We start from the raw sequence: 12,353 nt of genomic DNA on the forward strand, positions 1-12,353 counted from the left end.
AACGCTTTTATGGCCAAAACGATTACAAAGGAATATTTGGAATGTTAGGGTTTGCCGCTGGGTGCTTTGGAGACGATATTCAGCGGTGCGCAGGTCCACCCCATGCGCAATGCGGCAGATTGTCCACAGGTTTTAATATTTCACAAGGTGTTCATGAGGGAATAGTCAAGAGGATTTGAGAGATGCATCCTCAAATGCTGTTCAAAATCGGTGGGATTAAAGAGCGTTCTTTTTTTTTTTCCTGCAAAGGATTTTCTTTTGATGCATAATGTTTCAGTTCAGTAATTTTGAAGAACAGGGTAAAATGTTGCTATATAACGTTTATTTGTAGGCAAAAACCCACAACAGGGCATTTAGAGAGCAAAATATCTACTCTTTTCCTATTCTGGCAAATAAGAAACACACGTGATATTTGAACTTAAACATGCTTTGAATTTCTTAAATATGTGTTGATTTTTACCCAAGACCTGCACCGATTTTCTGATCCCGTTCCCTCGCAAAGCATGTATCCATTTTGTGACATAAAATAATCCAAATTCACTTGATAGATTATTAGATGTGGGAGGAACCTTTCTTAAGTTGCTACAAAAATTCTCTAAGAACGAGAGAAACGGTTAAAAATATTTAAAATTCCATCTCATACATAAGGCCCAATAAACCATAAACCCTAGAAATTAGCCAGCATCACTCACCAAAGCCTAGATTAACAAACCAAACACATCCTGGGTACGCAGAATCCACCCCACCCCCACCCCCAGCCCCAACCCTCAAAAAACACCTGTTAGCGTCCCAGATACCTCTAACCACAGACAAGCCGCGAAACACTGCTCTATACTACCGAGTGCCTTTAGTGACCCACAGCACAGCTAAGACGTCCAGGAACCATCTACAGATTCTTCCCAGGGTGGGGATTGAGGGGCTCTCGATCCAGTGGGGTCCGATCTGCCGGTCTCCACCTCTCGGAATCTCGAGGGGAAATGAGGCTTCCCTTCGACTTCTGAGCTCAGCCGGACCCCACCCGGGGCCCCAGGGGACGCCTGCTCAGAGATGGAGTGATTAGGAAGCAGGGGGCGCAGACAGCCACCCCAAGGTACCGGAGAAGCATAGGGAGTCGGGCCAGGCTCACCGGGCTGCCCAAGGGGGTGGGCGCCTGGAGCTAGTCGGCGGCAGGGCTGGGGTGCGGGGAGGGGCGACACTTACCCGGAGGCTGCCGAGCAGGAGGCGGCGGTCGGCCGGGGCGGCTGCAGTAATCCATTAGGCGCTGCCGGGCTACGCGCACTGGGGGCGGCAGGGATCCGCTCATGTTGGAGAAGGAGTCGCCTCGGAACCGCGCGGCTGCAGTCACCCGGAGCAGGCCGGCTGCTCCTGGCGGGCGGTGTCCGCGCCGGCGGGGGCCTCGGCGCCCAGGGCTCCTTCCGGGCTCTCCCGCCCGCCGGGCTCCCCACCGGCTCCGGAGGCGGCAGCGGCGCGGCCCGAGCTAAGCGGCGATGGGGCCACGTTGGGCGCCGGGCGGGAGCGGAGGCCGCCGCGGACCCCGCAATCCCGCAGCCGGCGACTGGATCCCACCTCTGCAGAGACAAAGGTTAGAAAAAGAGGGGGTGAGGCTCCAGGAAGGCAGAATGCGGGGGGAAATTCGCCTGGGAAATCAGGAAAAAGGCCGTGAAGGCGAGCGGCGCCTGCACATGACCAGCCGCAGCCAATGACGACCGCAAATAGGTCATAAAAAGGTCTATTACCAAGTTGTAAATTTTCTTCAAACAAAAAGGAATTTGCTGCAATTCCTTGCGGATTTTGCACATACAGCTCGCAAGCGCCATGTTTTTTCCTCTTTCTCTCCCCGCTACCTTCTGTTCTCTCTCTCTCTGTTCCTCCTCCTTTTCCGTCCTTCCTCCTCTCCTCTTTCTTCCTCTCTGCTCCTGTCTGCTCTCTCTGCGTCTCTTGCCTCCATGGTTCCTGACTCTCACCTTTTCTAGGAAGTATTTCTTTTGCTCTTTTTTGGTTTGGCTCGAAACCTCTGCTGAATAGAGCGTTGTGTTAGAGGGGAAATGAATGCGGTGGACTGCACAGGCGCTCGGGGAGGTGATCCTGGCAGTCACCCCCCTCCGAGTCTCCTTGCGCGGGTCACTTGGCTTCTCCTCCCCTCCCCTCACAGAAAGGCCCGCTCCGGAGCGGCAGTCAGGCACTTTCGGTTTTTGGCCCTCTCATCTCCAGGCAAGCCAGCCCCAGTGATCTTGCGCAGAAAACCTGGGCTCTGCAGGCCAAGAAAGCCCGCCCTCCCCCTAACACCTCTCCAACATAAATTGGGGTCCCTTCCGTTTCTTGGGGTTTCCAGGGGTAGGAGAGTCACCAAACAGCTCAAAGCCTGGAAATGGTTTTAGGTACTTGTCAACTCCAAAATAAGAGTTTGAACTCCCAATGCTTGGCATTTATCTTGGCAGAAATATCCTCCTGGACAGTGCTGGGTTCAAGGGGAAGCAGTCTTTCTGGATCCCCTCTGAAACCTCTTGCTATGTCTCCCCTAAGTGCATTTCTTATTTCTGTGCAATTTAATTCTAGTTTCCCATTCTTCCATTGCCCCCAGAATGTTTGCCCATGGAAAAGTCTGCTCAATGCAACACTGAAGAGGAGAGGGGCTCCATTTGTTCGGGAAAAGAGCGGACCCTCAGTTTCAGCCCTGAGAAAAAAATAGTCCTTTTTCTTCAAAGGCAGGAGTCACATTCCCTTTGCACTTCTGATAGGAGCTACGCCAGAGAACACCAGCTGAAAGTAAATGTCCTTGAGGGCCCCAGCATTCTCCTCATCATTAATGCATGGGCATGATCATCCAGGCTTCAGAACCTGCCTGAAAGAGGTAACCCATCCCCCAGTCCTTTCAAGGGCACTGTCTTTGGACTTCTGGTAATGCATTTATAAATATATGCATTGGATGTCCACGGGTAGGTTTTCTGCTATGAACATCCTCACATCCAGTAAGTACCTAAGTGAACATAGACTTAAGCAGGAAACACACAGCACCGTCTGAACCAGGCCATTTGTATCCCTTGAAAAGGTTCCGATGACCTTGGATGTTTTTTATTAAAGGAATTCTGTTGCCATCTGTCAGCAAAAGTCATATTCTTTCTAGAAACTGTGCTGTAACTTTGCTGGAGGGAACCATAGCGGTATCCAAGGTCCATTAAAATGTTCTATTCCCCTGTCCACCCCCAGATGCCGGAAGAATCAGCAAACACCAGGGAAGCAGAGGACACAAGCTTGGATGTGAAATAGCAACATCTTACGCATTGAAGAATAATAAAACAATGTTTTTAATTACAAAAGAAAATGTGTAAGAATATGTGGGGCAAATTTGGGGGCCCTTCCAAGCTAGAATACTTTACACTGATCTGTACATATGGAGCTGAACAGAGATTGCTCACTTGTAAAATTATCTAAGAATTAATCTCAATTGCCAGTTTTCCTCTACCCACATAAAAGCACAGCTTTATGACCCTCCTTTTCAGCCTGGGGAAGGGGAGCTGGGAAAAAGACTTTGCAGTTTTGAAAAGGCAGCCATATTTGCACACTTTCCCCTGTGCAGAGGTAATCTAGGCGATGTGCTGGGCTGTGTGGAACCTCACAAAATGGCAGTCCCTGAACTGACTTTTCTCTAGAAACCATTGAGACCCACACCCTCTTTTGTGTGTTTCTGGTCCTCGCAAACAGAGAACCTAAATCACTTGGAAGGCTTGGTTCTTTCATTCAGTGTTAACATCGGAGGGTCCTATTTTTCTCTAAACGGTTTACAGACCTCTCTAAGCAGATTCTAAGCAATCCAGGGCCAAAAAGCATCGCCTAGATTTTCAAAGGATTCTCTGAAGGTTTATGCAAATTTCTGCAGCAAAAATGTTTGCTCGCTTCGCTGCAACCTTTGGATGTTTACAGGTTTGAGCCAATTAGGAGGTATCTTCTGTGCTCGTCACCTGGAGTCTGCATGAAACACCATGATGGGGGGTTTCTAGCCACTAAAAGAAGGTGGTGTGTGTGTGTGTGTGTGAGAGAGGGGGGGGTATAATTCCCCAAGCTCTTTATTTGAAGGCAGATCTATGATTTTCCTAGCTACAAAAAGAAACATATATACCTACATTTATTTATGACCAACACTTTCTGCTATGTGTAATCTATGTGGTATATGTGTAAGTACAAATATACCAAATATATACTTAGAATACCACTTTTGTATATGTACAAATACTCTGCAATGCACCAGGTATTACAGCAGAGTTTTTTTTCTGTACAAGAGCTACAATTTTACTATGGGTTGGGGGCGATGGGTCAAGAAGGTACACCACTTCCAGAGCAACACAGAATATAAAGGAAATAAGGACATTGCTACCTCCCCATCATTTCTTGATTTCCACATCCATTCATGCACCGGGTCCCCTGAGTCTTGCCGCACATCAGTGACTCTAAAACTGGAATTTGGGGAGCATTTTTGAGTGGGAGACAGAGAATTTTGCTAATAGAGGAATCACTTAAATGGAAGGCAGCTGGAGTTTGGCCAGCAAGAAGCTCTAGCCAGCTTGCGGCCGCCGCCACCTCCACCAACCCCCCACCGCCACCACCCCACAGGCTGTTTCCTAGCCATGCTTTCAGGCGCTTGGCATCTTTGCTCTAGAAGCCAACAGCAGAGTCTCAAGCAGCACACGGAGCAGAACGTTTCCAAATCCAGCATGCACATTTGCAGCTGTCTCCTCCCGTGCAAATGTTTCTTAAGCCGCAGGCCACCCGTGACTTAAAATGGTCTTTCCTGGCTCAGGTCAGCGAATGCCACAGCCACATCCTCTTCCCTGGTTAGAAAGCTAGGTGGTGTTTCACTTCTGGCCCCACCAGTGCCAACATTTCCCAGGTCCTTGAAGTGGCAGGCGAATAGCCCACCGATGCCTGAGGGGGCTGATTCAGGCCTAAGACAGATTCCATTTTCTTACCTGTGCAATAAAAACCATTCTGGAAATTAAAATGTACCTCTTTAAAAATAAACGCATCTAGAACAAGCAAAGACCTCTTCAATGTCTACCTGATGAGGTGCTTCCCATTTTGGGGGGAGAAGTATTAGTTTATTTGAATTTCTCCTCTTCTCCACTACCCTTCTTTCCCCTCCTCTTCCCTCATAAAATGGCAGCTGCAGGAGCAGCCTCCAATGGAAAATGGCTATCTTGTTAATAACAGATCTCAAACCCCAGCATCAGCACAGGCTCAGCGGAATAATCTGCAATGTAACCTGGACTCTGGGTCTTCCCCCACTGGGCCCACAAATTAAGTCCTTTGCGAAGTTCAAAGTTTTCACAGTATCTTTGCAAGGTTATTTAGAGCAAGATGCAGCTAGGATAGCCCAGCCAGCCCTCTCTGGAATGAAAAAGAGACCCCTCCCCTGCATTTATTTATTTATTTTTACAACGCAGTGCTTGTAACCCCCACTTTTTTTTTTCTTAAATAGAAGCTTTAGTGAAACGTTGCCTTCTAGTAGCCCAGGTGGTGGTTCCTGACTCAGGGAAAGGGTTATGTGCGGCGCTTAAAGACACTAGCTCTAGAAAAAGATTCATTTCTTTATTAAGGAGCTCGCTATGTTCTGGAGCGGTTGTTTACACTCGGATTTTTCTGCATTTGCTCTCAGGGCTTGTTTCAATAGGTGAGGCCATCCAGGAGAACAGCAGAGGACGTACCAACCGACATCTGAGACGCACACAAGTTGGCTCAAAATGGGCGTGCAAACAGAGCGAAGGGAATACAAATAAATATGGCACCTATTCAAAAAACGGAATCACAGCAGCGGCCACAGCATAGAGACCTAGCGATTTCAGGCGATACCAAGCGCAGTTCAAAACGAAAGCAAGTTGAGAAATGAGAGGCATTACACAAGGCCACTTGCCAGAGTGAAAAGTTAATGAGTGAAAATGTTATAATTGGCTTTTCAAGTATTCATTCACTTTAGATGATTAAATTGCCATAATTTGTATAGACTATAGAAAATTATTAGATGTCAACTATGACATTTTCCTGAAACTTTTGTCATTGGCCCAACACTTTCCCCAAGTTTAAGGAAGCTGCAGAGCTGGACTACACATTACACTCTTCAGCTAACATGTGCTTTAAGAATATTTGGCCCAGACTTTTCCCAGAGATAGTACATTTACAAAACACTCACAGAAACTCTTTTAGGAGTAAACAAAAGGCACCCGAACCATTCATTATAAAAGCAGAAACGGAAAACATAAATAATACGTTTTAATCAAATAACATAAAGTAAATATTCTGCAGGCATAATTTTTAAAAAAAAATTAATAGATCTCTTTTAACTTACTCACCATAAAGAAATGATATTAAGTGTTCAAGTGCACTTGTTTGATTAATAAAGCATTTTCTATTCAATTATTTAGTGCTAATCATTAGGAAGTTTATGTTGTTGAGGCAAATCACCAACTCAGACATTAAAAACTACCATTACAAAAATATAGCAACAAGGTCAGTATCAAATTACCCTTACACAGGACAGCTCAAGCACTGCGTCTATGCAATACTATAAACTTTTAACACCCAAACCCCTCTCAAAACGCAGAAACCTCAAGAGCAGTGACACGAAGGTAGCTTGAAATACAGGTAAAGTCCTCTCCAAAAAAGAAAATAGACGGTGTCCGACAGCATGTGTTGATCATTAGTTTTAATAGTCCATGGTCAAATTTTTAAAGGTAGAAGTTAATTTGTCAGGCCTTCAGCTCTGTCTTCCTCCAGCTCTTGGGCTTCCTTTTTGGTTTCCCCATCCTTTGCCTCCTGTCGGGAAACTGGGAATTTGTCCTTGTTGTTCTCTTTTTTCCATTTCATTCTCCTGTTCTGGAACCAGATTTTTACCTGTCTCTCCGTGAGGGCTAGCGCGTGGGAAACCTCAATTCTTCTCTTCCTGGTCAGATAAGGGTTAAAAAGGAATTCTTTTTCCAGCTCTAGGGTTTGGAAACGACTGTAGGTTTGTCTTCCTCTTCGTCTACCAGGAGCTGCTGAATTAAAAAAAAAAAAAAAAAGGAAAACAAGCATTTTAGAAATGTAATGGTGCCTCTGCAGGTTGCTGGAGCTTTCTGGAACGGGTCTAAGGGATGAAATATACACAAGTCTCTTCAGCTCTGATATATATATAGAATATGCAGGCAAGAGGAACAGAGAGAAAGTCTTCACAATAACTCTGTCCCCATCATCTTTACGCGGTTCCTACTTTACGAGAAAAAAAAGTATTACTTTATGAATAAGAGCCACTATAGCTACACAAGAAGGAAAAGGAAAGGGCGAGGAAAAGGTAGTTTTAAAGCTAGAACGTGAGATGAAAGCAGATTTCTCCCCCTCTCCCCGCATTAAAAAAAAAAAATTGCATCCCAACCTTGTGGTCTCATCCAGGGAAACATTTGAGAAGGAGACGAGCTCTGATTTAAGTGGTCTGGGTCCTCGCCAATATTACCACTGGACGATTTACAGTCAGGATATTGTACCAGCTCGGCCTCTTGCTGGGTCGTAAAAATCGGCTGTCTCTGTAAGTTATCGTATCCGTAAAACTTCGCGGGCTCCCCGTGACAGGCAATCCCGCCGCAGGGGGGAGGCGGAGGATGCGGAGGATGCGGAGGAGGAGGGGGGGCGGCCTGGTAGGCTGCGGCCGGGCTGCCCCCGCCGGGGTGGAAGTAGTCCTGGCCGGGGCCCGGGCCGCCCCCACCACCGCAACCCGGCCCGGCGGGCGGCGGCGACGGATGCGGGTGCGCGTGCGCCTGCGGGGGCGCGTGCGGGAAGCCAGCGGCGCTGTTGCCATAGAGCTGCAGGGCGGCGGCGGCGGCGGCGTGGCGGCTGCCGACCTCGGGCGCGAAGTGACAGTCGTAGTAAGTGGGATTGATGGCCTCGCCCGCCGCGGCCGCCGCCGCCGCCGCCGCCGCCGCCGCGGCCGCCGCCTTGTACTTGGAGTACAGCGGGTTCACGAAGTAAGAGCTCATCGGAGCTGCGACGGCGGTGGCCAGGAGCCGAGGTAGGGCGGCCCCGGGCGGGCGGTGCGGAGCAGGCAGGGAGCGCGCCTCAGCGCGGCCGCACTGCCGCGGGGGCCTCTGGGGCGGCTGCTCGCGCCGCCGGGGCCGCCGGGCTGCGTTGCTGCTGCCACCCGCCCGCCCGCGCGCGCGTCGCCTCTGAGGCCGGGCAGCCGCGGGCACTTGGCTACTGGGCGCTCATGCCCGGCTCTCGCGCCCGCCGCCTCGGCCTCGCGCCGCCTCCCTCGCGGGTCGCGGGGCCTCGCCCAGCCCCCGCGCTCACCACCCGCCCGGCCTCTCCCGGCGCGCGCCGGCTCGGCCGCAGTATAATCGCCGACGCCTCGGGTGACCTGCCCCGCTGCCTCCACTGTTTCCTCTCAGGCACCAGGCTGCCCTGAGCGCACCGGGACAAGAAAAAAAGTGCGCCCGGCCCACGGGGACACTCTTTGGCTTCGGTTTACAAACCCCCGCTCTGGAGGGAAGAGAAAAAAACACCCTCTACCCGCCACCACCTCTCACCTCGGCCCCCCCGCGGTCCCCTCCCACCGCTCTCGCCGCCGCCGCCGCCGAGGCTGCCGCCCCGGTGCGCCCCGGCGAGGCATTTTCGCACCACGCCACTGTGTGGAGAAGATGGGGGCGAGATAACCGCGCGGAGGGATCCGCGCGGAGGCGACACCGTTGCTCCCGACGGGACTCCTCACGCTGGCCGGGAGATGCCTCCGCCGGCCTTAAAGGGGGCCCATAAAGCCGCACTGCCAAGGGCTTGCCTTGCCCCCCGGGGCCCAGGGAATGTGGCTCGCGGCTGGCGTGGCGGGGGCGCGAGAGAACCTTACACTTGGGGGGAGGCAGGGAGGCCACTCCCAGGAGGCTATGGGAGCTAATGACTCCCTCTCCTGGTCCCTAGAGCAGCCCCCCAGAGGTTGGCCGTGGCTTTTGCGCTTTTGGACACGCGGGCTCAGCCCAGGGAACAAGGGCAAGTAGTGTAGACAGACCGGACCGCGTACATTTGGGTTGGGTCCTTAGTGGTTTGATTAAAGGCCACAAGGGTGATCCCAAAACTTGGCATTATCAAAGCGAATCTAGGCCCTTCTTTTCTAGGCGGGCAGGCCTTGTGGAAATGAGATGCACATTTACCCTTGACGCACTGCACGCCTGGCTGAGGCTCCCAGGTTAATTGATATTTAATGGAAATCATGCCCATGAATATAGTTTCCATCATTTCACCCTTGATAGACGTCAGCACCAGGCGCAGGGGGAAACTGAAGAATGTGGGGGCGGCGAGGGGGGGGCAGATTAGCATTGCTGGGGGAGTAAATAGAAAAGCGGACAGAAATGTTCCAAGGTGGGAAGGAGAGAACTCACGCTGGGGTGGGTGGTATTTCCTCGAGCAGGACGCGCGGCTCCCGGGTCTCAGCCCCGGGCCCGGAGCGGACCAGGGCAGGCGGTGGCCCCGGGCGGAGCACGGGGGGCCGACGCCTGCGAGTCCCCACTTCGAGCCTCAGGGCCGGTATTCGGATCGCGCCGGTTCCAGGCAGCTGAAGGCGGCGCCCATCGTCTGCTAATGATTCTAATTCGTCTGCCAAGCCTGTGAACTTACTGCTGAGAGCCGGCACTGGACTCAGCTTAGAAAGTTACTAATTTTTCCGAAATAAAGGAAAGAGAAGGGTCATCCCAGCTTGAGCGATGAGGAAGAGAAACGTCCCGAGTCATGTGGGCAAGTCGAGTGTGAATCGGCAAAATATTCCTGATGTTAGAAGCCCGCTCGCCGTTAACACCAACTGTCTTCTCCCCCTTATACCTCTTTTTTTCTCCCTCTCGACTCCCGTATTAACGTCCAATAAATGTAATAAGTCTATGTTGAGTGCGTTTTCCCTCGCCCACTCGGCCTTTTTCGTGGGCTCTTTAGATGACCGGGGCCCCCTTTCCTTAGGGATAATCCATTGTTGTGAGGGCACCAGGCCCACACCAGACTTGGGAACCGACCTCGGAAACATGCCCCAAGCCCACGGAGGGCGCTCCCGCCTAAAGCTAAAACACACCACGCCGGCATTCCACGCCAAATGCAAATATCTAAGAACCCGAGAAGGCCCCCAAAGGCGCAGCAGGCGAGTCATTTCAACTACCCCCTACTCCTTGTGGGTTGGTCCAGTCTGTGAGTATGATCCTGAGGTCAGTCCGTGTGGACTGAATCATATTTTGCAAATGGAGAAAATGAGCTCGAGATGGAAAGGCAAAACAAGATAGTGACTAATACTCTTTCAGTTGTTTCTAGGGGAATGGCTGGAAATGGTCAAGGTAAACGGATTGTTAATGAATTTCCAGATGATAAAGTAATGCTTTATTTTTTAAATTAGTAGGGAGTGGAGGACACTGGGGGCGGGGGGGGAGGCGGGTTTGTTGTTTTCTGCCGGATATCGCCAGGTAAAACTTCCTTGAGATCCGAAGGCCAACAAACCGATTCTGATAGTTAACGATTTGTTCTTAAATCTTGCAAAATCTTAATTAAAAGAGAATTATTCTCAATAAAGCCTTGGAACCAACTTTGTAATTGTGGCTTTTTTAATTTCAGTGTTTGGCGTGTGCGCTTGTGCGTATTTAAACGCTGGATCAATGAGTGGGTTTTGGAACAGAAAGGGGAAAAAGAAGAGCTAGCCCAGATCTCAATAATACAAGGCACCTTCCAGAACTGTGTGATTTCGGGGGTGGGGTGGGGCAGAAAAGAAACACAAATACTACGAAATTCATTTCTACACATTCTGGCCTAATTAAGAAAGCATTACAACACAACATTTCTTCCTCTTGGGACAAAACACTTAGTTCCCCCTCGCCCCCACCCCAAGCATTCTGTTTATAATCTGGATGGGAAAAGAGCGCGATTAACTTTGTAAATAAAGATCTATGTTTTTTTACACGTTTGTTTTGATAGAATGCATTAACTTAACCATAACATTTTATAGTTTCAGCTGTGCCATAGTCCAAATTTTCTGAAATCCTGACTAATCCAAAATTTTATACCTAACAAACACGGCTAGAAAATTTAATAGTGTACAGTGCTTCTTTTTGGTTAAGTTTATCCTAATTTAGAATTAAAAATAAGATTGTAAATATTTTAAATCAAAACCTTCCTCGCCGCAACTCCAGCTTTACGAGATCACAAAGTGGAGCAACAGCGCTCTCTAGTGGCAAAATGCCGCCTCCAGTCGACCGAGTTTAACTCCCCTTTATCGGCTCAGACCAGTTCTAATCTTGTTCTTTATTTTGACTGTGGCTTGGATCGCGGACACTATTAATGCTTCATCCCTTTGATTGTCAACAAGTCAAGTGCAGCAAGCAGGGGCTCCTGAACGCCAAAGATATTTGTACTCCCGAGAGAGCTTCCAATAGTGTCTTTTTCAAAAGCTTCCAGCCCTTCTTTTGCCAGACACAGTAGGTCCCCATTCCGTAATCGTCCACAATTACAAGAGGGGCTGGACTGAACAAAAATTACAACTTTCTAAATATCGACTACAACAGGCTTTTTTGTCAGAGGAGCCAGGCACTTTGAAAACAAAGAAATGATAGAAGTTCATTTTATTATTTTCTTTTAAAGCTGTTGCTTGGCATTAAATCCTGAATATTTGCTATTTTAACTTCTGATTTTTAATCCTTCAGGCCCATTTCGCTGGGCAATCTGGGGACAGGGGAAGGCAGAAATATAAACCAAATTAAAAGCTTTTTGCTGGACCTCTGAGCGGCTGTCTGGAAAGGCCCTGTTGGGATGTGTTTATTGGCATTTCTACACACAATAAATGAGAATTTAAATTTATATCAAAAGTCACAGAGTGAAATAAATTGACTAAGTGTTCCACTTGAGTTTTTGTTAAAGCAAAGACTTTAATCAGCTTAGGTGTTTCCTTTGAGATTAATCTTTCTTCTCAATTTCAAAAATGTTTTCTTCCAATTCAGGTGTAACGATTACATTTTCTATAAGCAATAGAAAATACAACAATACTTTTGCTGCAAAGTTTGGAATGGAGGGCCAGGTACTTTTATGAAAGGACATTTAAATAACTTCATTTTTTCCTGCCGACCCTGCGACAATTCAGCTGGGAGACCCTTGGCTTGAGTAAATGACTCAAGATCACTAACTTCTCCCACCTCCAAATAACAGGCCAATGAAAAAGAAGAAAGAAAGAAAGAAAAAAAGAAAGAAAGAAAGAAAGAAAGAAAGAAAGAAAGAAAGAAAGAGAAAGAAAGAAAGAAAAAGAAAGAAAGAAAGAAGGAAGGAAGGAAGGAAGGAAAGAGGAAGGAAGGAAGGAAGGAAGGAAGGAAGGAAGGAAGGAAGGAAGG

The 12,353-nt window shown here is 48.9% G+C and overlaps 1 protein-coding gene and 1 long non-coding RNA gene across 4 annotated transcripts; one reads left to right on the top strand and one right to left on the bottom strand.

The window, feature by feature from the left end:
* Positions 1 to 1,201: 1,201 nt before the first annotated feature.
* Positions 1,202 to 3,320, top strand: LOC141370774 (uncharacterized). The gene is made up of 3 exons (XR_012375114.1): positions 1,202 to 1,582; positions 2,582 to 2,851; positions 3,208 to 3,320. It is a non-coding gene; the product is annotated as an uncharacterized lncRNA (long non-coding RNA).
* Positions 3,321 to 5,562: 2,242 nt separating this feature from the next.
* HOXD8 (homeobox D8) lies at positions 5,563 to 8,873 on the bottom strand. Of its 3 annotated transcripts, XM_073882086.1 has the most exons (3): positions 8,544 to 8,873; positions 7,400 to 7,547; positions 5,563 to 7,025 (listed from the first exon to the last, which is right to left on the bottom strand). In XM_073882086.1, the coding sequence occupies exons 2-3, from the start codon at positions 7,422 to 7,424 to the stop codon at positions 6,730 to 6,732; spliced, it is 321 nt and encodes a 106-aa protein (XP_073738187.1). In that variant the 5' UTR covers positions 7,425 to 7,547; positions 8,544 to 8,873; the 3' UTR covers positions 5,563 to 6,729. The 3 variants fall into 3 exon arrangements, with proteins under 3 accessions (XP_073738187.1, XP_025705549.1, XP_025705541.1); XM_025849764.2 differs by having other exon boundaries at positions 5,563 to 7,022; positions 7,400 to 8,680; XM_025849756.2 differs by having other exon boundaries at positions 7,400 to 8,678.
* Between the last annotated feature and the right edge of the window lie 3,480 nt (positions 8,874 to 12,353).

This window comes from Callorhinus ursinus, unplaced genomic scaffold, assembly GCF_003265705.2.
Source record: "Callorhinus ursinus isolate GAN/ISIS: 27379988/994484 unplaced genomic scaffold, GSC_fseal_2.0 scaffold2, whole genome shotgun sequence".
Classification (NCBI taxonomy): Eukaryota; Metazoa; Chordata; class Mammalia; order Carnivora; family Otariidae; genus Callorhinus; species Callorhinus ursinus.

Excerpts from the sequence above, each read along its gene's own strand:
- HOXD8 (XM_025849756.2), bottom strand. The coding sequence starts at position 7,997 with ATGAGCTCTTACTTCGTGAACCCGCTGTACTCCAAGTACAAGGCGGCG. Across the intron at positions 7,026-7,399 it reads TCCCTGGATGAGACCACAAG|CAGCTCCTGGTAGACGAAGA; the intron begins GTTGGGATGCAA and ends TTTTTAATTCAG.